This window comes from Apiospora hydei (genome assembly GCF_038363865.1).
Source record: "Apiospora hydei strain CBS 114990 chromosome Unknown utg000004l_segment0_segment0, whole genome shotgun sequence".
Taxonomy (NCBI): domain Eukaryota; kingdom Fungi; phylum Ascomycota; class Sordariomycetes; order Amphisphaeriales; family Apiosporaceae; genus Apiospora; species Apiospora hydei.
The window spans coordinates 6,304,509-6,327,556 of NW_027117363.1; the positions used below are offsets into that span (position 1 = coordinate 6,304,509).

A 23,048-nucleotide genomic window follows, 5' to 3' on the forward strand; every position below is an offset into this window, starting at 1 on the left:
ATACACGACACAAGATTGCCCCCTTTCAGAGGACAGAATAAGGACGGTGCGTAGTGGTGGCCACGCACTATGGGCCGTACTAAGTAAGGAAGTAAGTACCTACCTACTAAAGGAAAGGTAGAGCGAGCAGCGAGCAGCCGACATGAAGTGGCCCACTTCTCCCTTACCTCATAGGTTCCAGTCCACCGGCCACCAAACTTCCCCCAAGACCCAAGACCCAGGCCCCAAGAACCCAAGGATCCAAGGGTTCAAGTGCTTGGTGAGAGTCGTCTGTGATTGATTGCTTTCCAGAACCCATATAGGCATTATTGTTTCTGCTGTCCGGCAAGGTCTCAATCTACTCAATTTGCCCCCTTTGGGCTGTCGTCCAACAGTCCCCTCAATACTGTCCTCTCGTTCCCCACCAACCAATCAAACCCTTTGCCTGGCACCCCCCTACCGGTCGTGCAGGCCAGACAGCAAGCACTCAACCCGACCTTCGGGATTGCCAACCAACTACATCCTAAACTACATACATACATTGCCTACCTGCCTTACATACGTGCATCCATACACACACACACACACACCTGCAGTTTCATTTGCAGCTTACCGGCCCAAGGAGACTGCCGCTTGCGCCGACCCGAACGTGATGGTCCGACGGCAGCAGTAACGCGTCCGTCATTCGAGAGCCCATACCTAACTGCATCGGCACCCGACACTCGCCAATTTACTCTCCCCGTATCACCGACAGCAACCCGACCTGCCTCCTACTACCCGCCGCGATCCCTGCTGCGACTGCATCGATAACCCAACACTGCCGCCATGGGGTTCCTCGGTGTTTACAAGGCCGTATATGATTATGCGCCCCAGGGAGAAGGAGAGCTTGCCATCGCCGAAGGCGATGTCCTGTATGTTCTAGAAAAGAGCCAGGAGGATGACTGGTGGAAGGCGAAAAAGAGAGCAAGCGCCGACGAAGATGACGAGCCCGAGGGCTTGGTACCCAACAACTACGTCGAGGAAGTATGCATCACCCCAATCTCCTACTCCGCCGGCACCGTTGCTCGGCTCTGAGCCGCCCAGCAATACCATGCATGCACTGACACCTTTGGACTCCTCCCTAGGCCCCGGCTGTTGCCCAAGCTCGTGCACTGTACGAATACACTAGACAAACCGACGAAGAGCTGTCCTTCCCCGAAGATGCGCAATTGTTGGTCTACGACACTTCAGATCCCGACTGGATCCTGGTAGGACTCAATGGCGATTTTGGCTTTGTCCCCGCCAACTACATTGAGATGGGCGATGCTGTGGAGGCGGACACGACAAGAGCTGCCGAGCCAGAACCCGAGCCAGAGCCAGAACCGCCGGCCGTTTCGGTGCCCATACCTCCGCCAGTACTCCCTACCCGCTCGGCTGCTCCGGCCGAGCCTGAAGAGCCCCGAAGCCCTCCTCTTCCTACCCGGCAGCCATCGGTTGCCTCGGACGCCAGCCGTGGAGCCGCCAACCCACAAGCTGCACTGGCTGGCGTTATGCATGGCAGAAGTTCAACTCGTGCGCCCACGCCACCTCCGATTGCCGTCCCCCCGCCCCGTCAGCAGTATTTCTCGGAAGAATCGGAGGAGGAACCAAGCCCGGCCCTGCCGACCCGGCCCCGTTCGCATTCGGCCATTTCTTCTGAGCTTCAATCCCCACCGCCGCAGCGAACAATGAGTCGGCGCGAGCGCAATGACGAAGTCCCGGCAGGTACTACAGGCCGCATCGCGCCTGGGGGTTCCATATGTACAACATCAACGAGATGGTTTCAGTCATGGGCAAGAAAAAGAAGATGCCAACCACCCTGGGTGTCAACCTCAAGACGGGTGTCATTCTGATTGCTCCCGAGCGCGCCCATGACGGCCCGACTAACGAGTGGACTGCGGATAAAATGACTCACTATTCTCGTGAGGGCAAGCACGTGTTCTTGGAGCTGGTCCGCCCCAGTAGAAGCATCGATTTCCATGCTGGCGCTAAGGACACGGCGGCCGAAATCGTGAGTGCTCTGGGCGAGTTGTCCGGAGCCGTCAAGGCCGAGGGACTTCGTGAGGTCATCTTGGCCGGCACTAGCAAGAACAGTCAGAAACGGGGAGTGATCCTCTATGACTTCATGGCACAGGGCGACGACGAGGTGACAGTCGCCGTGGGAGACGAGGTTACCATCATTGACGATCTTAAGAGCGAAGAATGGTGGCAAGTGCGACGAGTGAAGAACGGAAAGGAAGGCGTCGTCCCCAGCAGTTATATTGAGGTGAAGGAGTCCGTCCTATCGCCAATCACGCCACCGAGCCTGGACTCAGGCAGATCAACAGTCGCACAAAACCGTCTCGAAGAAGAGCGGCTGACCAAGGAGGCCATGAAGAGGGATCAAAAAGTAGCAGAGGTAGGACCTGGCATGCGTTTGCCTGAGAGACATAGTAGTTTGTCAGCCACGGACAGTAGTAACCAACATGGCCAACAGAGAAGCAAACGAGAGAACGGTCGAGCCGAAGGCAGTGGGAGCGGCCGCTCTGGATCCTCCAAGTCGAGTAAGTCCGCTGCTATGCTACCTGACACCCCTTAACCCCAAGCTCACCTGAGCAGAATTGCTAATCATCGTTTGCACCCAGAACCCGACCCTAATAAGATTCGGGTGTGGACCGATCGTACCAAATCTTTCAGCGTCGAAGCCCAATTCCTTGGTCTAAAGGACGGGAAGATCAACCTGCACAAGATGAATGGCGTCAAAATTGCCGTGCCTGTTAATAAGATGTCAGTCAAAGATCTCGAATACGTGGAGCTAATCACGGGCATTTCATTGGATGAGGATAAGCCCCTATCCGAAGTCAAGCGCGCGCAGTCCACGAGGCCACCCAAGGAATCGACATCGGTCAAGCCCAAAGTTGTCGGCGCATCCATCAGTAACGGTAACGACTACGACTGGTTTCAATTCTTCCTTTCTTGTGAGGTTGCCGTCGGACTTTGCGAGCGGTATGCGCAGGCGTTTAACAAGGACTCCATGGATGAAAGTGTACTGCCTGATGTCGACGCTACTGTGCTCCGTAGCCTTGGGCTCAGAGAAGGTGATATCATCAAGGTGATGCGTCACCTGGACAAGAGATTCGGACGAGAGGGCAAGAAGAAGGGCGTTAGTTTTGCTGGAGACGAAGAAGGCGAGGGCGGTCTCTTCTCGGGCCCCGGAGGGACGCTCCGAAACAACACTCGAAAGGGTCGGCCTGCGCCAGCGACCCAGACCAACGATACTATTGACCCGAAGGCCTTCTCTCAGCAGAAGGAAGCCGGTGCCGAAGGAACTTCCACTCCTTCGCCTAGTGCTGCCAAGCCCAAGGAGGGTGACAAGAGCAGCGGTGGGTTCGATGACGATGCCTGGGACGTAAAGCCGTCGAAGCAACCCGAGCCACAACCCAAGGCCGCCCCTGCACCGGAGCCGGAGGCACCCAAGGCAGCCCCTCAAGCACCGCCTACACAAGGGATGCTGGACCTCTCTTTGCTCTCGCAGCCTTTAGAGCCAGTTAAAGCTCAACCAACAGCAGCGCCCCAAGTTGTTCAGCCCCCGCCGCAACCGGCGCCGCAACAGCAACCAGCCGCAGCCCAGGCTCCTGGGGCAAGCCCGGCGTTCTTTGCTGGACTCGCACAACAACAAACCGGCCTCCAGAGCTTGCCTACAGGTCAATCTGTCGGTGCCCAGCCTCTGAACCTTGGTTTGGCTAGCCGTCAAAGGCCGATAGCACCCCAGATGACGCAGGGCCAAGGAGCGTTGATGCCGCCGCCGCCTTCGCGGCCCCTCTCCGCACCACAGTCGGCGCAACCTAGTCAATTCGCGCCGCCGCCGCTGCAACCACAAATGACGGGCTTGGCACCCCCTGGGCAAAGCCTGAACGATCTGAGCCAGCAGAGGATGCAATCGCAGTACATGGGAGGCTTCCAGCCCCAAGCAACAGGGCCTGGAATGATGGGCTACAACCCGGGTGCCGGCATGCAACCGCAGCAGACCGGCTTCGGGCAGAACCAATTCATGCAGCCACAGATGACTGGTGCGCCGCAAATGCAGAGCCCCTTCGCAGATCCTCGGGCCTCGCAATTTGGGCCTGTTCAGTCTCAACCTACCGGATTCCAGGGTGGGTTCACCCCCGGGCAGCAGTTCCCGCAAGCCACCGGGGTCAACTCGTTCCTGCCTCCTGCTCTTGAGCCGCAAAGAACGGGCATGCCTCCGTTGCAGCAACAGCCAACAGGATTCAATCCTGGCTTCAACTCTGGCTTCAACCCCAACACAAATAACAACCCGCCGCAGTCTCAACCCGCTCCCGCTGCGCCTCTGGTGCCCCAGCAGACGGGCCCAGCACCCCCAGTCCGCTTTGGGGTCGCAGACAAGATTGCTCCTCAAGCAACGGGACGGCGTGCAAACCTTGCACAAGCTAGTAAGTCAAATGGCCCTTAGCCGGGCGCTCGTCTTCTAACGTTGTCCAGCTCCCGAAAACCCCTTTGGCTTTTAAGTAACCAATGGGACCTTCCTTTCTACGCTGCCTGTTGCTACGGAGGAAAAGCAGTACAGGGTATTATTTGGAGCGAGACGATTATGAGATAAGGGAGCGGATCAGGGGCTGCATGGGAAGCGATACATAGGGGGGAAAGACTTAGCGGAAAGGGCCATTGAGATGAGGTAGCAATCATTGGACACCTTCAGAACACCATAAACATAATACAGCCAACCCATTGTAAGTACGTTTTTCCGTATAAAAGGTGAATATGGTAACACTCTAAAGCTTCTGCTGCTTGCCTGTATTGCCCCATGACATGCACAGAAACTACTGCCAGCCAAGTCTCGCACTGTCGGAATGCCCTAAAACTCAGGCAATAACAAGGTATCCTGCCAGTACCCAGCTGCATCTACGTTTTTTTTATAAAAAAACCGGCATGGCTCGTTTCTGTCAAATCATGGCGAAAGCCCATTGGACATCAAGAAGTTAGAAATCTCGCCATACGTATACTCGTGGTTATTGTCCTGTGCCGATTGATACGGGGTTAGACCGGATCTTCGAGAAAGTAATTCTACGTTCCCCATTGACGGGAGACAGGAAAGAAAGGACCGAGAGTTTTGGGGGGGAGGGGGATTCGAGCTGCTCAAACTTACCAGATTCAGGCCATGGCCCGATCCGGGTACGGTAATAGGCAAAACGGGCGGGTTCGCCAGAGGGAAGCTTGATGTGACGAGTTGGAGGAGCGAATGCAGTTTCGGGTCGTCGGTGCCATAGCAGTTGGTGCCGCAGAAGATCAGGTCCTTTTCTATTTTGTTGTTGCAGCATTTTAGTACACGACAAGAAAATGAGACAATGACGGGGGTTTTGTAAGAAACCAAGGGGTGGAGATTCGGACACGGTATACCAGCTACCCCTATCCCTTACAGATAGAGGCAGAGGGGGGCCAAAGGGGGGAAGAGATGGCATGCAGCCATCATCACTTACGACCAGTGATGACCAGCGACGGCACCGTGACCTCGAGCTTCGTGTTGGCCATGTAGCTGCCGGTGGCGATCTCGCCCACGGTCGTCGGCTGCGTGGCGGCGTAGGCGGGCGCGAGGATGTCCGGGTCGTAGGCGCCCGGGGCGAAGAAGTCGGTGTGCAGCGCCGTGACGTCGCCGACGACGACGTAGCCCGGCGCGTAGCCGGCCAGGTGCCCGCCCTTGGGCCGCGCCTGCTCGAGGTACAGGCCGATGAAGCCGGCGGTCATGAAGTCGGTCACGGTCGACCAGCCCGTCAGGACGAGGCCGTCGAGGGAGGTCTTGTCGACGGCCGCGAGCGCGTACACGACCGTCGAGCCCAGCGAGTGGCCCACGTGGACGATCTTGTCGAATTTCCTCGTTCTCGTCTTCGTCTTGGTGGTATTGGTGGTCTCGGAGTCGGTGTCGGTGTCGGTGTCGAGATGCAGGTTGACCTCGCCCGCCCGCAGGAGCCGGGTCAGCTCCCGCAGCGCTTCCACCTCGAGCGGCAGCTGCACCTCGTGCACCGGGTCGAGCCGTGTCGAGTTGCCGAAGCCCAGACGGTCCCACGCCAGGGTCGCGTACCCGTGCGCCAGCGCGTGGTTGACGTAGCTGTACTTGTAGTCGTGGTAGGCGAAGTCCCAATAATCACGGCCGAAGCCGATGCCGTGCGTGAGGATCTGCAGCACATTGGGAGTAGTAGTAGTATTGTTGTTGCCACTTCCCGAAGAAGAAGAAGAAGAAGAAGAAGGCTCGCAGTACGTCGCGGCGAGCCGGTAGTCCCCCGTGACGTTCCTGGTCTTGGGCGGGGTCGTCGTGTCCGGGGGCTGGCGCCCGTGTGGCTGGTTCGACAGGAAGAAGTCGGTGAACTCGACGTCGGTCTGGGGCGTCGGGAAGTCGTCCTCCAGGTCCGTGTTGGCGGCCGTGATGTGCACGGGGATCGTCAGGTTCCGGCAGTTGCGAGCGGCCAACGCTGGGCTCACAAGGGCCGTGGCGGCGAGGAAGAAGACGGCGGCGGTGACACCACCACCACCGCCACCGAGGGCCAGGGGTTGCGTGGTTGAGGCATGCTGGTTTGCTCTGTTGAATCTCTGCCGATAGAGGAGTTTGTTGTAGATGAATTTCTGTGAACTGTTGGTTGATGGAAGGTGGTGACGGACAAACCCTTATGTCTAGCATGAGCCCCTATTTATAGACGTTTTCCCATCTTGCGAATTGGGCCCTCCTTTTAAGATGCCTTGGTTTCGCGTATAACCTCCTGTGCTGCCGTGAGAATCAACTATTGGAATTTGTCATGTACAGACACCCAGCAGATTTGGTTTGGTCATGAGTATCGCCTATCTGTCAGACATCGTACTTATACCAGCCTGGGAAGCTGTTAGTCTAAAGGTTCATTTGCGCTCCTTAGTGTTCTAGGCGGTGAGCATCATGAGGTCACAATCAATAGGTACGCAAGTCCTGGGTTATATCGACCTGCTCGAACAGGAGAAAGTACGACGACGAGATTGGCGGCCATGATAACGACTAGGCAATTTCTGAATCATGAGCCTGCGCATAGGCAATTAGCAGAGTCCTTGCCCGATACACAGTGTATCTCCCATCAAATCCGAGCCGAGTGACTACCATTGAGTCTATTTCAAATACTTGGTAGGACGGTACAGCTGATGTCAGCTTGCCAGCCGGGGAAGAGGCTGCCGCCCCTGCCAAAACCTCAGAGGTGGTCATACAGCCTCACCCAAATGGCAGATGGGACGGTTCCAGCCTCGGCATCGACAGGCTCATCTTCTTTCTCATCAACTTGCCAACCCTAATGGACTAGTCGAGCCGGATGAACATGAGATGAATCGGAATAAGTTTTGCCTTGAGCGTGCATACATGACTTGATATGGTGATGGTGATCCCGCGCCCGCTGCCTAGAGAGAACGGTTCATGCGATGTTGCACCATCCGGCCACGACATCAGACGAAGGAAACCGATTGATTACCCGTCTGGGTAGTCGGTTTCACGACTTGCTAACCCAGACGGGGGGGTCCCGGTTTTGTTTCCCATCGCCTGCGCAAACGACAAACTATAATCTACTTGACGGAGGCACCGCCAGAGACGACGGCTCGCATTTTGATACTCGACGAGTGTATGCGTACACCCGCACACTTGGATCCTCGTTAGCTTCGTCGGCTCGGTCAGGGGCCCTCAAACAGGTATTTCGTGCCTCCCTCGGCACGTACGGGCCTAAACGTATAATCGTTGCGAGCATAATGGGCGTATATAAGGGAGCATGTCTTCTTGGGTCAGAATGCTGCTATACGCACTTGCTCACCAGCTCTCATCAGCTTTCCATTCGTCCTATACATCCGTCTTATATATTCGTCTTATACGCCCCGAACATTCATTCTTGATTGACTTCGGTCAATTTCCTCTTGTCTCTCCCTCTCTCTTAGCTTCGATCACGATTTAAAACACTCTCTTGGCATATACCAGTTATACTCGAGCAAATCCCCAGACTAAAAATGCATTACTCAAGCCTCTTCGTATCGGCCCTGGCCACTTCTTTCACCGCAGTCGCGGCCGCGCCAGTCCCACAGTAAACCAAACCCCCTTCACATCTGCTCATTGCTCGGAGAAAGATCGCAATGCACTCTCTCACTCATGGCCGAGGCTAACTATCCATCACAGGGCTGGAGGGCTGGATGGCTTGATGGGAGGCGGCGCAAGCGGAGGGCGCTGGGTAGGTCCTTTTCTTCCTCCCCCCCAAGAACGGGATTACTGACACTCGATTCCTTCATCACAGCAGCTTGCTCGGTGGCCTGATGGGCGGAGGCGCCAAAGCCGGAGGAGGCGCCTTGGCGGGAGGTGCAGGTGCAGGTGCAGGCGGTGCCCTGGGCGCTGTTCCAGCTGGTGCTCCAGATGGTGCCGGCGGAATCGGTAGCAAAATGGGAGACCTGACCGGTGGCCTGACTGGCGGTAAGTGATATATACACATATGTCCTATCCATGTCCTTTCCCCCGGTGGCATGGTGGCTGGTCTACGAGCTCTGTTGCTTTGCTTTTTTTGCTCTTCACCTTCTCTTAACAGGTTACTTACACTCGGAACAGGAGCAGGCGGACTGAAGGGGAAAATTGCAGACCTGAGAGAAGGCCTGACTAGTGGTGAGTACAGAAAGAAAAGAAATATGGCCCCATGCCCCAGTCTGCTTGTTATATGCGATGGATAGTAAGGGAAGGAGCTCTAATACACCAATCGTATAGGAGCAGGCGGCAGCGGTGGATTTGGTGGGCTCTTGGATGGTCTGAAGGGCGGTCTGGGCGGAGGTGCCGGTAGTCTAGCCGGAGGTGCCGGTGGCAAGGGAGGTGTCGGTGCCGGTGCCGGTGCTGCTGTTGCCGGCTACTAGAATGCTCCATGAAATAGGGGCCAGGGGTGGCCAATTGCCATGTTCAGCATCATTTCACCTTGGAATTGGGTTGTTTTCTTTCTTGGGCACGTACCTGTACCACTTAGACAAGGTTGCAAATTCGGAGGAATACTAGAGGGATGTTGAGTCTTTGGACTCAATTCTAGATACTTATACATCAGAGCTCCAGTGATTCATTCATGTCACGTGGTGTGAATCCGGAGACTCCTATCTTTTCTAGGTCTTGTATATATGTCTAAAAAGTGTCGGGTAAGATGAGGGCCCCTCACATATGAAGCGCTCGTGGCAGTGTGCAATTTCTGGTACCAGATATTACTTTGAATTTGATTATTTACCAAAACCTATAGCAGTCATGGTAAGAGGTAGATCGCATATAGTACCCGATAGATCCGGCAATATTTCCGCTTCATATTCCAATGGAGCCTTATGGCCGACAAGCCTTTGCGACCAAGCCATGCAGCTAACTTACGCCGATCGCATCAAAATGCCACATCTGTAACCCCCCATCACATTCTATTCGAGTTTGACACCGAATAGACACCACCCTCCGCACTCGAAACGACCATGACCCCGCAAAGAGTGAATGCCAACTGGCACGCAAACCCTATGCTCCCCACAAGCCGTACTTTCCAACTGTTTTATAGAGGGTCGGTACGTCAGATTCCGGGCGGGGGGTGTTCGCCTTCCTCCTCACCATCGAGAATCGTTCGTCTGCGAGGGCGTCCCTTGATTTCCGCCTTCGTATCCACGCCAGTCGTAGTGCTGCCGGTCTTCTGGGTCTTCTCGGCCTCCTCGGTTTCTTCCTTGGCCTTGGGCTCGAATCGCTTACGTACGGCATCGATCATCTTGAAGAACCAGTAGAAATTCAACGAGTTGAGCGTGACGTTGGCGCCCAAGTAGATGACTGCCAGCCACACAGGAACATGGGAATCCTCGGTTACGAATCGCATGGTCGATTCGTACCGCATAGGAACGGTGAGATCTTGGGCAACTTCCGAGGTTGTGGGAACATAGGAGACCTTGCCGGTCACTGCAGCATAGACATCCTTGGACACCTGGTATGACTGGTATGTTCCCCAGACCAGCCGGCAGCAGAAGAAAGTAAAGATGAGAGCAAGTCCGTTGTAGAGCTGACCCTTGGTGCCAGTCAGGCCAAGCTTGTCAAAGAACCAGTGGATGTTCAGGAAGACCGTCGAAAGCTCCCAAAGGATGAAGGTGGTGCTGTAATAGTTGACGAATGGACGCTGTGGGAGACATCACGTATCAGCACCGGCGCAGAATCACAGTCGAAGGAGCGGGTGAACACTTACGAATCCGAACGAATAGACGAGCAGAGCGCTAATGGCGTGAGCAAGCATCCCCACGCCGAACACTGGCACATTGGAGAGGGTAATTAGGAGATCCCACAGGAAATACCCTGCAGCTAAAGCCTGGATCATGGCTGCAGCACCCGTATAGCCATAGACACGCTCCTGGGTGTCCATCTCCCAGCGCTCGTCGTCCGAGAACATAACCCACAGCGCCAGAACATTGATCATGCTGCTCTGCACAAAAGACACCACATGGACATTCCAGTTCATTTGCCTATTTTTTGACAGGGCATTGTACTGAACCGGAACCAGAACATTCGACACGTTGGGCGCAACGAAGTAGTAGACGAACTGGTACAGCATGGCTGCTAATAGGACCTCATGGATGTGCAGAGGCAAGGTCGTAAGCCCAAAATAGTCGGCCACGGGCTGGATGGCCTGGGACAGCGCCGGGAAAGGCGCTATCGGGAACGGATCGTGCATCGTGGAATGTGCGGTTGTGTTCGAACCGTTATTTCGTCGGTGGTGTCGCACTCAGGCAGGCGTGGGGATTGTGCGCCCACCGCAGAAGCCGTCGGTCCCGCGATCCAACACTTGCTATATCTGGCACGTAGTACACGCGGCAGGCAGGTGTATGATAGGCAGTATACGTGGGGGGAGGTGTTGAGTTGGATGAGTCGGCCGGGGCAAGGTGTGACGTACGAGCAGAAAGAAGCCTGAAGGAAGCAGGCGTGGAACTTCAGTCTGCCTAGGTAGCGTCCAGAAGCCAGAGAGAAACAGAGGGAGCTCCCGGGTCGGCGCAGGGTGGGAAGTTGCGACCGCGATGATGACTTTTTAAAAAAGAAGTTGGACAGCCGGCCGTTGGGAGGTGAGACAAAGCCGACGAGTGGTGGACGAGTGGTCGAGAGAGTGGACTCTATTCCATGTACCAGCAGGTCCTGAGACGTGGATCGCGTGCGTAGGGTTTTTCCACAGCTTACCCACGACGGACAAGGTCAAGTGCAAGGCCAAGTGCGAGTGCGAGTGCAAGCCCACTAATGGAAGAAGTCTAAAGCATGACGCCGCGGGCAGCGAAGAAAAGAAGCGTGGCAGAATCAATCCACAGCCATGCCATGCTACGCCGACCTCTAGAGCCAACGTTCAAGTGCGTGTGATGTCAAACAATTTGTGCGCGGCGGTACCTTGTCTTGTCTAAAGTTGTCTGCAGCATGTTTCGCTGATTTCCGAATGACTGCACTTACACTTGCACTGCACCCGCCTGCCCGCAACCTGCAGTTCACAGTTTCCCATGTGAATTTTGTTGGGACGCTACCCGCTAGCACTCCCTAACCTCTAGCTTAGTAGGTTACTTCATGTTTGTATAGAGGGGTCTTCCTAGGCAGTAGGCAGTAGGGGACCTACAGGTGTACTGTACGCCGAGGGCCGTTGGCAGTACCTCTGCCTGCTAGGCGTCGGGGCGGAGGGGCCAGGTAGAAATGGCGGCTGTCCTGGTAGCCTTTACCGCCAAAGTGGGGGTTACATGGCGCTCTCCCAGAGTCCCAGTCCAATCCATGGCTCATTAGCTGTCATCCCGTTCTGGATGGCCGAGCAGTTAGTTAGCTGGCCTGTAGATCCCAGATGACCCTTGAAACACAGCGTAGACCAGATCACGTTACCACCTCGCGATTGCGGCATATCGCTTGACAACCCATCAGGAGACCAGCAACGGTGCATTTATGCCGCCCCAGGGAGAACTGTAATCCATTCGGCCAGACTCTTTGCGCATTACACACATTGCGTCGATTGACGCTGTCAAGCCCCACCACCGCGCCGGTCCAATCCAGACCGATCCAGCTGCCCAGAGTTGGCCTGCTCCGGCACACGTCTCGGGACGAGGTCATTTGCTGCTAGCGGTCACGGCTGCTTGACTTCTGCCAGGAAGGCCTCTGCTCCAGCGCCGCCGAGCTGGATCATTGGGGCGCGGCTATATTGGCCGTTTGACGACTCCGGGATATCGCCATCCTCAAGCTTCCACCGCAACACCAAGCCCAGGCTTGAGATCCCACAGTATGGCGGATCTGTTATATGATCTGCTGCGGCCAGCCGGGCGTGACCAGAGCTCCGCGCCAAACGCCGAGCCTGCTGCTCTGGATTATCTCACCAGTTTGGCTTCGTCGCCGCTCGAGGCCATCGAGTCGGAGCAACCGCAAGCCTTGGCCCAGACCTCTCATTCCCTGCTGCTCTCTTTGCAAGCCTTGTCAAAAAGGTCGCACAAGTCCATCATAGAATCGGCCTCGAATCATGCCAATCTACGGACTGCTTTGCCGGCCCTGGCCACCTCTACGAGCGACTTGAAGTCGGGAATACCGAAGCTGGACAATGAAGCCGTACGCTTCTCCACAACTTACCACAAGTCTGGCGAGAATGAGATGCTGAACTCCCGCAAACGTGCCCTGCTGCTCTCGAGAAATGTCGAACGGCTCGTAGACGTGCTCGAGCTGCCCACCCCTTTGTCATCGGCCATAACCACGGGCTCCTCGTCTGCTGCAGCTAACTACACACCTGCCCTAGATCTCAATGGGCACATCAGGAGGCTGCACTCTTTGTACCCAGAGTCTCATCTGGTTGTCTCGGTTTCGACACAGGCGGAAGAGGTAATGCAGACTATGGCTACGAATCTGATCTCCAGCCTAAGAGCTCCTGGCCTGAAGCTTGCGTCTGCACTGCGCACCATCAGCTGGCTCCGCCGAGTCATCCCAGAACTGGACCCCGCCGGTGCAACAGGCAACGGTGGTGGCCTTGGAGCGCTGTTTCTCGTGTGTCGCTTAGCCACTCTCATGAACATGTTGGCTGCCTTGGAACCGCTAAGAGATCTGGCAGACCAGGAAAAGACACGCCAACAGCAGTCCTCCAGTGGCAGCGCGTGGTCGGGGGGACAGCAAACGGAGCGCTACCTCAAACGCTACATTGAGATTTTCAGGGAGCAGAGTTTTGCGATAGTGTCCATGTTTAGGAGCATATTTCCTGCCAACAATGGATCCACGAGCGTAGGGGCGACGAAGGAAGCAGAGCTTGATCCGCTACAGCCAATACCGTCGGCGCTTTCGACCTTTCCTTTCCATTTGGTAGAGATGCTCATGGAAACTCTACGTATATACTTGCCAAATGTCAAGGACCAGACATCACGCGACAGCCTGCTGACGCAGGTCCTGTACTGTGCCGGGAGTCTAGGCAGACTCGGGGGCGACTTTGGCGTAATGCTCGCCAGCTTGGACGTAGGGCAGGAGCAAGAAGAGGAATGGGTCGAGGTTGTCAAGAGGCAACGCATCATGGCCGGCCGCTTGGAGTCCATAGTAGGCTCCAAAGACAATAAAAGCAACCCAGACATCGCCATCAAGGCCTAATAAATACGGATAGTTAATTAACAAGAATTGGCTGTTTGGTGCGATTCAAAGATGGATGACGGCGTGCGTCAACCTCGGAAAATGTCGTCTTATTCCACGACGATGCTGTCACAGTCAACATGCATGGATGCATGGTTACGCTTCGAATCTTGTGGAGAATCTGATTATCGACCAAGCTGCTGGTAATGCTTATACTGATTACAGCCAGGTCCCTGTAAGGGGGCAGGTTTACATGAATCGTTGGTATGTACTTATGCAGTGTGCTCACCACGATTTATAATTATGAGATACCTACCTATGCATTAGGACGAGATGTGCAATGCATGACATCAGCTTTTGGGGTCCACTTTAACTTTTCGATAGTTGGTGGGAGGAATATGAAGCTAAAGTGCGTCTTGCCCGCATCACACCTGCCATATTCGCAAAGTTGTTGCTGACCGTCGCCCTTTTCCACTGACTGGCTCAGCTGCTCGTTCTTGGGATGCGGAACTGGAACGCCGTCTCCTCACCACCTTCTCCCCAGGATTTGTGAAACGAATGGGCCTGTTCCTCTGAACGACCTCTGCCTCGGCAGGACTGAGCCCGAGATGTCGCAAAGCCCTGGCACCAACAGGTCTTCTTCGAGTAAAAGTGAGTCCTCCGTCGACCTCAGCCGACCATCGCATGGCCTTCTCGAACGGAGAGAGCCTAGACTGACCTGAACATCTGCTAGCCTTTCATTTCATCGCCGGCCTATCTTCCGGTACATCCGGTGCTGTTCTCTTGCAGCCCATCGACCTTCTGAAGACCCGTGTCCAGCAGTCTGGGTCGCAATCGATACGTGCGACCATCCGCGAGATCGCCAAGTCGCCCAATGCCGTAGCCGCCTTCTGGAGGGGTACGGTACCATCGACGCTGCGTACGGGCTTCGGGTCCGCAGTCTACTTCACCACCCTCAACACCATCCGCCAGCATGCGGCGGCGCCGATCTCGGGCTCGGGCTCGCACTCCTCGTCGCTTCCCAAATTATCCCATTCGGCAAACCTGATGTCGGGAGCGGCGGCGAGGGCGTTTGCCGGTTTCGTACTGATGCCCTTGACCGTACTCAAGGTCCGCTACGAATCGAACCTATACGCCTACAAGTCCCTGGCCGGCGCGGCACGTGATATCTACAGGACAGAGCGGCTCCGCGGTTTCTTCTCCGGGTTCGGCGCGACGGCGGTGCGGGATGCCCCGTACGCCGGCTTCTACGTCCTGTTCTACGAGCAGTTCAAGAAGCATCTTAGTTCCTTCTATAGTAAGGCAGGCAGGGATGAAAAAGGACTGGCGGCGACAGCGGCGACCACAATGGGCTCAAGCCTCTCAGCATCGATCAATTTCAGCTCGGGGGCCATGGCTAGCGCAACGTGCTCTTTCCTCACCAACCCATTTGATGCCATCAAGACGCGCATTCAACTTCAGCCGCACGACTACCGGAATACACTACAGGCAGCACGAAAGATGGTGACCGAGGAAGGGTTGAGAGCCCTATACGATGGCCTGGCGCTGCGCATGACTCGCAAAGCCATCAGCTCAGCACTCGCTTGGATGTTGTACGAAGAGCTGGTCCGTAGGGCCGAGACGACTTGGGATAGTCACAGGCGAATAGAAAAGAGCGGACATGTATGATAATGTACTAACCAACACTATAGAGCGTCGAGACCAAGCGAAGCCATACATTTTGCATACACCCTTTTCCCACTAAGTTTTGCTGCTAGGCTCTCTCCTCATGAGAAGCCTCGGAAGAAGGCATCTTCCACAATCAATATATACCCAAGCTTCTCAGCTCTCATGAATTCTCATCACCGAAATTCCACCCCAACAGAAGGATATACCTATACGTGCATAGCAGAAGCAGCACAAACTAGCCGTCAAGTGCTTCAGAAAACCAAAATCATAACGTCGTTCCCCAACTCCCCCAAAACCTGGCCTGGTTGTTCATTCTAATTCATCCACTTGCCCTTTCCTTTCTTTACGCAGGCTTGCCACCGGCGAGATACATCAACAATGAAGGCGACTTGCTGCGTCTTCTCTCCTTCTTGCGCACCCATTCAAATTCGGGCTCGAGGTGTTTGTGGCGGTGCTCCTTGTCTTTGATGGTCATGATGAGCTTGCCGGACCGCTCCTCACGAATAATCTTGGTGTGGCGCCAGAGCATATCCTGCTCGGACTCGGGCACCCACCGCTTGATGAGGACGTATTCAGGATCCTGTGGGCGGGGACAAGACACGTTAGTGGTGATACAATTATGGTTTCTCCCCGAGATATTGCGAAGAGCTGGGATGCGAGGGATATGTTTCCGACTTACCTGGTCCAACTGATAGTCCATACCGTACACCCGCAGCGTCTCCAGCGACAAGTGCCTTCGCGCCATCTTGGTATACGTTGGGCGCTCGTGTTCGTGCTGGGCAGGGTATTGCTGGGGGTATGCCTGAGGGTACTGTTGTTGAGGGTATGGTTGCATTTGCATCGCCTCCTCCTTCTCCTTCTTCTTCTCTTTCTCCTTCTCGATCTTCTTGCCGGCGAGGATGGCGTTGATCTCCTTATCGCTCAGACCCGACTTGAGAAGATGCTCCTGCATCTTGTGCTTGTACTCGCGCTCGCGCTCCTCGGCCTCTTGCTTCTCCCGGAGCGCGCGCTCTGCCTCCTCCTTCTTGTAGCGCTCGACGGCCTCCTTGGCCTCCTTGTCTCGCCGCTTCTTCTCGGCGAGCGCCTCCTCCTCCTCCTCCTTAAGGCGCTGCAGCTCCAGCTTCTGCTTGATACGGTGTTCCTCCTCCTCACGTTGTCGCGTGCGACGGATCTCGTCGAGCTCCCTCTTGGCGGTGCGCAGCTCCTCCTCCTCCTTGATGGACTTGTGCATCCGCCGCTCGTCGGCTTCGATCTTCTCCTTTAGCTTGAGCTCCTTGAGCTCCTGCTGCGCGTGCTCCAGGTCGTACTGGTGCCGCGACAGCTCCAACTCGCGCTCGTACTCGCGGCGTGCGTTCTCGATCCCGTCACGCTCTCGCTCCCGCGAACGCTCACGCTCGCGGTAGTACGTGGACGAGCCTGCCCGCGAACGCGATTTACGAGGGCGCGCCACCTGCATACGCCGCCGTCGCGAGCCTGACGAGTACGAGTCGGAGTCGGACTCGGACTCGTCCGAGTGGTTGAGGATGCGGTTGTTGATGATGATAGGTGGGCCCGCCTGCTGGGGCGGCGGCCGCGGCGGCGACGACACGGGAGAACTGTCGCGACGGGAGCGGCGGTCCCGAGAGCGGGATCGGGTGGTCACGACGGTTCGCTCCTGCGTCGGCACCAGAAACCGGTCGCGAACATCATCATCTTCTTCCCAGTAGGGTCGGCGCTCAGGCCTGGCTTGGACATAGTGGACAGGGGCTCGGACCGGCGGCGCTGGCGACCTGGCTTGATGGCGCTCGCGCGAGATGTGGACGTCAAAGTCCGAGTCCGAGTCGGAGTAGCCTCTGTATCTGCTCATGGTGGGCAGCAGCAGCAGCAGCCAATATGTGAGTAAGTATGAATATGTGTAAGTGGTGCCCCACACAAATCCACCCACGGTATAGGTGTGTATGTGTATATACGAAGTATATATATGCGTATGAGGGGGAAGCTATCCCGAGCCGAATCAAAAGACGTTTTAGTTGGAGCTGAAGCTCAGGATCACACTTGGATTGACCAATTTGGCCAGGCAAGAGGAGATTTAGGTGTTTGGGGGAGTGGCTGTGAGAAAGGAAAGAAAAGAATGTCAGCAATAGGGTCAGATTTACCATAAGCGGGGGTGACTCTGCCCATTTATCAGGCCCGGGTCCAACAGCGGACAAAAGCTGCATAACACTTACATACCCATACTTGACACGCTTACGCTATCTCCATGACTGGTCTACTGCCCAGTAGGAGGGGAGGGAGACGGCAGGCATCTTGCGCCACTTGATATGCACCAGACGGGCCCTCATCTTACTGTCCTGCATGAGGAGGATGATAGCGGTACTGGTACTATGGGTGGTCGGTTTTGGCTGGCGCCTGAGTCTAAAGGGCGACAGAGCAATCGTCTGGTCTTCCCTCCCCCTCTGCGGTTAGCCTCTCACTCCAACTGCCAGTGTCGGTATACATACATGCATGCATACATACTTACCTACATAGGCGAGTGAGCAAAAGGGTGTGGGGCGGCAATCGGGTGGCAGACGCACCTACATGCCATACCTGCCTGCCACACACGACGCCCAAAACTTCAGCTTCGCTGGCTGGCTGGAATGGAGACAATGCAACGGGCAGGGGGTGGTGGGTGGGCGGGCTATCCTATCAGAAGGGCGGGAGGAGAGTGAAGAGGCGGCGCAAGGTGGTACCTTCGTAAGGGCCTCTGCGCAGAGGGACTGGCTTGAGTCTTCCAAGTCACTGGCTACATGTACTTAACCTAGGCAAGCAGCAAGATAGCTAGGCCTAGGATAGAGGAGGAGGAGGAGGAGGAGGAGCTGGGGGCCCAAAAATAGCTTCGTCCTGCGTGAGCACTAACGTCCGAAACCCAGCAGGAAGGAAGGGCTGAGTTGTTGCGGTAGCGCGGCGAGTGGAGAACTCTGGCAAGCGGACGGACGCAAAGACGGGCAGCGAAAAAAAAGAACCTTAGCCAAGACCCAATCGTTGATGGAGGGGTCAAATTTGGGGGCTGGAAAAGCGACGGGCGTGAGCAATGAGAGAAGAGCTCTCCGGCTCTGGCGTGTCGCGACATGGAGTCCATGGAGTTCATGGAGTCCATGGAGTCCTTTGGAGGGGCTGTCTGCATGTGCTGAGTTGTTCCTGTCCCGTCCTTTCTTTGACCAAACTTACCTGTCACGATTTCCAGAATGACTCGTAATGCCGATTATTAATAATGGATATGAGCGAGGACCGAATGGGCCAGGATCGCATGTCCCGGTAACAAACGTATGAGTAGGGGGAGTTTTACGACTTTACCAATGCAGACCGCTCAAATCAACGTACCTGTCAAGCAAGCCAGACCAGGCAGTCAGTTAGCTACCTAGGTTAATGTAGTTGGGAGTAGCAGAACAAGCGTCTCACAGGGCTGATGCAGAGTTCAAACGGCGTCGCAGGTCGGCGAGCCCGTGACCACTTCGCCTCAAAACGAATGCAACAAGTCTCGCTGGCGGCCCAAAAGATCAAAGATTGGGTTGGGAGACACTCTTAGGTACTCTGCCTAGGTACGAAACACAGAAATCTAGACCGTATCTTTTTGGTGATACCGCTTGTCTCTTCCGCCCTCTCTCTGCCCAACGTTGTGTCCCTCGGATCTGAGACCTGCCCGCCGACTGCATGGTAGTCCACGTGCCGCGTAGCCGTCATGCCATCCTTTATACAAGATAAGCACTTGCACAAATACAGTGGTTTTCTGGACGAATCGCGTTGGAAGATGCAAGGGTTGTTACGGATGTTTCCATTTGCTTGTTGCACGCAGTGACTGGTGGTTTCGATTGATAGGAGCTACGGGTATGCAATCGCGAGACCCCCGCGGCTCTCTCGAAAGCTTCGTGCCCTCTCGGCAATGGACTGACGGCGTCAATTGTACACTCCCTGACCGTGATGGAACAGGGAACACATTTGATGAAACTGCTTGCTTAACTCCTCCTTCTGCCACGAGGCCTTGGTTTGCTGCACATGCGAGTGCGGCCCGACTGCTTTCTTCAATCTCATCATGCGTGCCAGCAGGTGCTGTGAATGTTTTGGCAATCAATATCTCGCTGGCTGAGGCGTGACGTGATGAGCGACAGGGGCTCAGATGTCTGTCTACCTGTTCTCCTTGCTTGCTTGCGTGGAGAGAAAGAAAAGGTGATGAGTGTTGAGGGTTGATCTAGTTGCCCTGGTTCAGTTGCGCACGCCCATCTCCTCACGAAGCCGCTGCGGCACTGCCCCGTAGCATCCTATCGATGTGCTCCTTGCTGTTCTTCTGGGTGATCTCGAGCGAGGTCAGCTTCTTACCGAGCCCCTCGACCTCCTTCTGCGCATTCGCGATCTGGCTCTCCAGCTTCTCGTTGAGATTCGAGACTGGCAGCGCCACGAACCTGTTGTACTCGCTCTCGTGGTTAATACTAGTCCCGGTGAAAGGAAGGGGGGTTTTTGTCATTTGATTGGTAGGTCGGTAGATGGAGATTTCTTGGTTTGGATTTCACAACATACATCTTCCCAACGCCTTCGTAGACGCCCGTGTCCTTGGGCAGCGACGCGATCTCGCTGCGCGTCAGCTGCGCCATCCGCATCTCCCGCTGCTTGGAGGCCTGCTGGGTGCGGACGAGGGCGATCTGCTGCTGGGCCACGATGGACTGGGATTCAATCTCCCGCACCAGCTGGATTTCACGGGGAAAACACACAATCAGCCAATTTCTCGATCTGTATCAGAGGGCGCGTGTTTCGTACCTTCTGAAGAGCCTCGTTGGAGATCGACATCTTGCACGCACGGCCAGATATCTGAATATGAGTTTCGGTATCTGTAGGATGGGGGTGGTAGAATGAGGCTCTGTCCTATTCACGAGGCAGATGATGCATGTGGTGGTTTTGTTGGTGGGGTTGATGATGTGGTAGCTAAGCTGCTGCAGACAGTGTGAATCACACCGTCTGTCCTACTCGACGCACTGTCCTGATGTCACGGCTCCCATCGTAAAACTTCAACAATATACCAAGTTGTTCTATAAAATTAGGTAGTATCTAGATAATCTATAGACGAGTATACATGGTTCTTCTATCCTCTCGTGGGTTTATGTATCTATCTCTTTCCTCGTCCCTGTACCGGATATATAGCCTGCAAACGGTTCATAGCGGTATCGCCTTCGACTCCTTTTGTATCTGCTGTATGCACCAGCATGCTGTTGTTCTTAAGGGAAGTCTGCCCTTGCTTTCAATTGTCTAAGCGGCGATTGGAGATTTTTCTCACTGGTGCTTTTTGGTTGCCTTGCCGTTCTGGACTGCTGTGCCGTTCTGGACTTCTTGGATAGCCACAACTTCAGGCATCCTCCAGATAGAGGGCCATTTCAGCTGGAACTTGTCCTCGTCTCCGTCCAGGCAGCGGTGGATCCATACACGCCAGGAGATATAATAGTACGCTGGTCATCGGATTCAGTCAGTAATCTACACACTCAGGAGGGAATTTGGGCGGGGAGTTCGACGAAGCGATGACCGCAACGAAGTTGTTCCTACTTACCACCTACAAACGGTTAGCGAGGTACAATGAATGGAGCAAAACGGGTAGCACTTACCAATTCCTGTCATCACATGCCACCAAGCGTGACCCTCCAGCAGCATGGCAAAGGGAAGCCCGATCTGGCGTCTCCATCTGGTAATGGTCTGGCAATATATGTTGTCTAAGTTCCAAACCAAAAACCCTCCCAAGAATATGGAGAGACCTATGCCAACGAGGTCAGTATGATGGGTGAGTGTGTAGATGTAAATATTTCTTCAGATTACTAACCCGTAATAACCATAGCCCACATCTGCTTGACAATGGCGTCCGCGGGCAGAATGGCGGGATTCGGGGCCCTCTTCTCTTGCCGCGCTCTGAGAGCCGGTCGTACTTGTGTCTCAATGATGTACATATTTGAGAATACAACAATGGCAGTCAAGATGCCGTAAGCATCCTGGTGGAACTGGGGATCTTTGGTGCGGTAGTACCTCTCCTGAAATATCTAGTGAGCTGTGATGGTTCTGGCGAAAACATTAAATGGGCAGGTGCATACCGTGATGTAGTAGGAGAGGCCAGTCAGAGCTACTCCCAACACAGCCGAGATGCTTCTGCTCCTCCCGTAGGAGAAAGTGGCATAACACATAAAGCATGTCGTATAAATCATTGCCAGTTCGTCGACCAGCTGCATAGGATCTAATGTCGGCTGGTTAGACAAGGGTTTTACCGTTGTACAACTCACCCTAGATGATGAGTGAGACTCAAGGGGTGGGGAGAAAGCTTACATTTCAGGGTGGCGTGGAAGAAGGTAGAGCCCATACCGACCACGGTGTAGCCCATGAAGGCGACGAAGAATATCCAAGGGTGGGAATATTTGATGCAGTCCCGTATGCCTTTATACCCCAGCCAGATGAAGAGCGCATTCGTCAACGTCTGTTTGCATTGGCCAATTCGATTAGTGTGAGGACGCTGCTGGTCGGTTGGCCAGGTCAGGTGGGTCACTTACATTGCAAACCTCGGCGACATAATGGTTCATCACGTAGTCCTGCAAAGGATAGGATGATCAGGACCCGGTCGGGACACCAAATTCTAGTAGTAACATGTAGGTGTAGTAGAGCCACTCACCTCTTCGCAGAAATTCAGGGTCACCGTTTTCTCTCCCCACCAGCCCTCGAGCCCTGGCTCGCGGTAGGGTATCCCAAGAGAGAAAAGAGCATCCATTGCAGTTGCCGGCTTGGGGAAGAGCCCGCCACTACTCAAAGCTGTAGATGAGATGATGCGTGACTTTTTGCGTGAGCCGTGAGCCGTAAGCCTAGAGAACCTTGATAGCGTAAGCTTGCTATTTCTCTTCCGAGCCAGTCTCTACTCGGCCAAGAACAAACTGAACAGCACTGCCGTCAGAGCCAAGACTGGTTTCGAGTGGCGGCTTGGTTTTGGACTTGGGGGTGAGAGAGAGTTTCCCTCTGCGTCGGCTTGGGTTGCTGGTGCCGATGCTGAGATAGAGCGAGTGCCTTTAAGGTATGCGTGTATGCGCCCCGAAGGATTGCAGAGGCTCTCTCTGGCTTTACAGTTTATGTGCTCTGGTTTCGTTGGGCTTTCGGGACCATTTACTCAGCAAAATGAGGGCCGTGAGTGCATGACAAGTCAGGTGTCCGGTATGGCATCAGAAAACAATATATATGAGCATGGACTATGGACCGAGGTATCCGACGAGAGCACATGTATGTAGTCGTATATGAGGTAAGTCAATACATCAGGTAGGGGAGATAGACCAGTCAGTGTCTGGTCGTTGCGGGACCCGCGCTGGAAAACTGGATTGACGGATGGATTGATTGCGTACGGCCAGGAAGCAGACTCCAGTCTCTAGCCCGGGTTTCCAGAAAAGAAAAGGGAATTCTGTCAAACTCATGACTCTCATGGGAGAAGCCGATTGATTCATTGCAGGTCGTTGCTGGCGTCAAGCTTACATGGAAATGCAAGCTCAGGTAGCTGTGTCTTCCACGATCATTCGTGTGTACTTTGTTTTTTCCCTCTTCCCTTCTTTACACCAGACGCACCGGAAGGATTGGAATTGATGGATGGAACCCAAGCTGCATGCTACCTACTGTACATCGATTACTTTTTGGATGCAACCAACCGCCAAAACGGGTAGGTCACCTTAGCCTACTCCTGGACCAGGAACTCAGTCGGGGTGGATGGGTTTGCGTCATTCCACCACCAACGTGATACGATACACCGACGTATCGACAAATCGGGCGTTATATGCTGTACATATATAACCTT

At 54.8% G+C, this 23,048-nt stretch overlaps 9 protein-coding genes across 9 annotated transcripts; 4 read left to right on the forward strand and 5 right to left on the reverse strand.

Moving 5' to 3' along the window:
• Window positions 1-804: 804 nt before the first annotated feature.
• PG997_004499 (cytoskeleton assembly control protein sla1) lies at window positions 805-4,505 on the forward strand (the record flags this gene model as incomplete). Its single annotated transcript, XM_066808814.1, has 5 exons — window positions 805-1,002; window positions 1,104-1,722; window positions 1,785-2,540; window positions 2,622-4,430; window positions 4,480-4,505. 5 exons carry the CDS (start codon window positions 805-807, stop codon window positions 4,503-4,505), a joined length of 3,408 nt encoding a protein of 1,135 aa, XP_066672432.1.
• Window positions 4,506-4,945: 440 nt separating this feature from the next.
• Window positions 4,946-7,004, reverse strand: PG997_004500 (uncharacterized protein; the record flags this gene model as incomplete). Its single annotated transcript, XM_066808815.1, has 4 exons — window positions 4,946-5,014; window positions 5,144-5,295; window positions 5,475-6,619; window positions 6,940-7,004. 4 exons carry the CDS (start codon window positions 7,002-7,004, stop codon window positions 4,946-4,948), a joined length of 1,431 nt encoding a protein of 476 aa, XP_066672433.1.
• Window positions 7,005-8,134: 1,130 nt separating this feature from the next.
• PG997_004501 (uncharacterized protein) lies at window positions 8,135-8,877 on the forward strand (the record flags this gene model as incomplete). The annotated part of the gene is made up of 3 exons (XM_066808816.1): window positions 8,135-8,217; window positions 8,280-8,449; window positions 8,735-8,877. The coding sequence occupies 3 exons, from the start codon at window positions 8,135-8,137 to the stop codon at window positions 8,875-8,877; spliced, it is 396 nt and encodes a 131-aa protein (XP_066672434.1).
• A 677-nt stretch (window positions 8,878-9,554) lies between these two features.
• On the reverse strand, window positions 9,555-10,691 carry PG997_004502 (trafficking protein particle complex subunit 2; the record flags this gene model as incomplete). The annotated part of the gene is made up of 2 exons (XM_066808817.1): window positions 9,555-10,142; window positions 10,209-10,691. The coding sequence occupies 2 exons, from the start codon at window positions 10,689-10,691 to the stop codon at window positions 9,555-9,557; spliced, it is 1,071 nt and encodes a 356-aa protein (XP_066672435.1).
• A 1,565-nt stretch (window positions 10,692-12,256) lies between these two features.
• PG997_004503 (uncharacterized protein) lies at window positions 12,257-13,591 on the forward strand (the record flags this gene model as incomplete). Its single annotated transcript, XM_066808818.1, has 1 exon — window positions 12,257-13,591. The coding sequence occupies one exon, from the start codon at window positions 12,257-12,259 to the stop codon at window positions 13,589-13,591; it is 1,335 nt and encodes a 444-aa protein (XP_066672436.1).
• A 587-nt stretch (window positions 13,592-14,178) lies between these two features.
• Window positions 14,179-15,238, forward strand: PG997_004504 (uncharacterized protein; the record flags this gene model as incomplete). Its single annotated transcript, XM_066808819.1, has 2 exons — window positions 14,179-14,221; window positions 14,304-15,238. 2 exons carry the CDS (start codon window positions 14,179-14,181, stop codon window positions 15,236-15,238), a joined length of 978 nt encoding a protein of 325 aa, XP_066672437.1.
• Window positions 15,239-15,581: 343 nt separating this feature from the next.
• On the reverse strand, window positions 15,582-17,084 carry PG997_004505 (uncharacterized protein; the record flags this gene model as incomplete). The annotated part of the gene is made up of 2 exons (XM_066808820.1): window positions 15,582-15,818; window positions 15,918-17,084. 2 exons carry the CDS (start codon window positions 17,082-17,084, stop codon window positions 15,582-15,584), a joined length of 1,404 nt encoding a protein of 467 aa, XP_066672438.1.
• Window positions 17,085-19,481: 2,397 nt separating this feature from the next.
• On the reverse strand, window positions 19,482-20,038 carry PG997_004506 (uncharacterized protein; the record flags this gene model as incomplete). Its single annotated transcript, XM_066808821.1, has 3 exons — window positions 19,482-19,683; window positions 19,772-19,938; window positions 20,009-20,038. The coding sequence occupies 3 exons, from the start codon at window positions 20,036-20,038 to the stop codon at window positions 19,482-19,484; spliced, it is 399 nt and encodes a 132-aa protein (XP_066672439.1).
• Window positions 20,039-20,518: 480 nt separating this feature from the next.
• PG997_004507 (uncharacterized protein) lies at window positions 20,519-21,986 on the reverse strand (the record flags this gene model as incomplete). Its single annotated transcript, XM_066808822.1, has 7 exons — window positions 20,519-20,691; window positions 20,845-20,991; window positions 21,057-21,261; window positions 21,322-21,461; window positions 21,551-21,698; window positions 21,772-21,810; window positions 21,891-21,986. 7 exons carry the CDS (start codon window positions 21,984-21,986, stop codon window positions 20,519-20,521), a joined length of 948 nt encoding a protein of 315 aa, XP_066672440.1.
• Window positions 21,987-23,048: the final 1,062 nt, after the last annotated feature.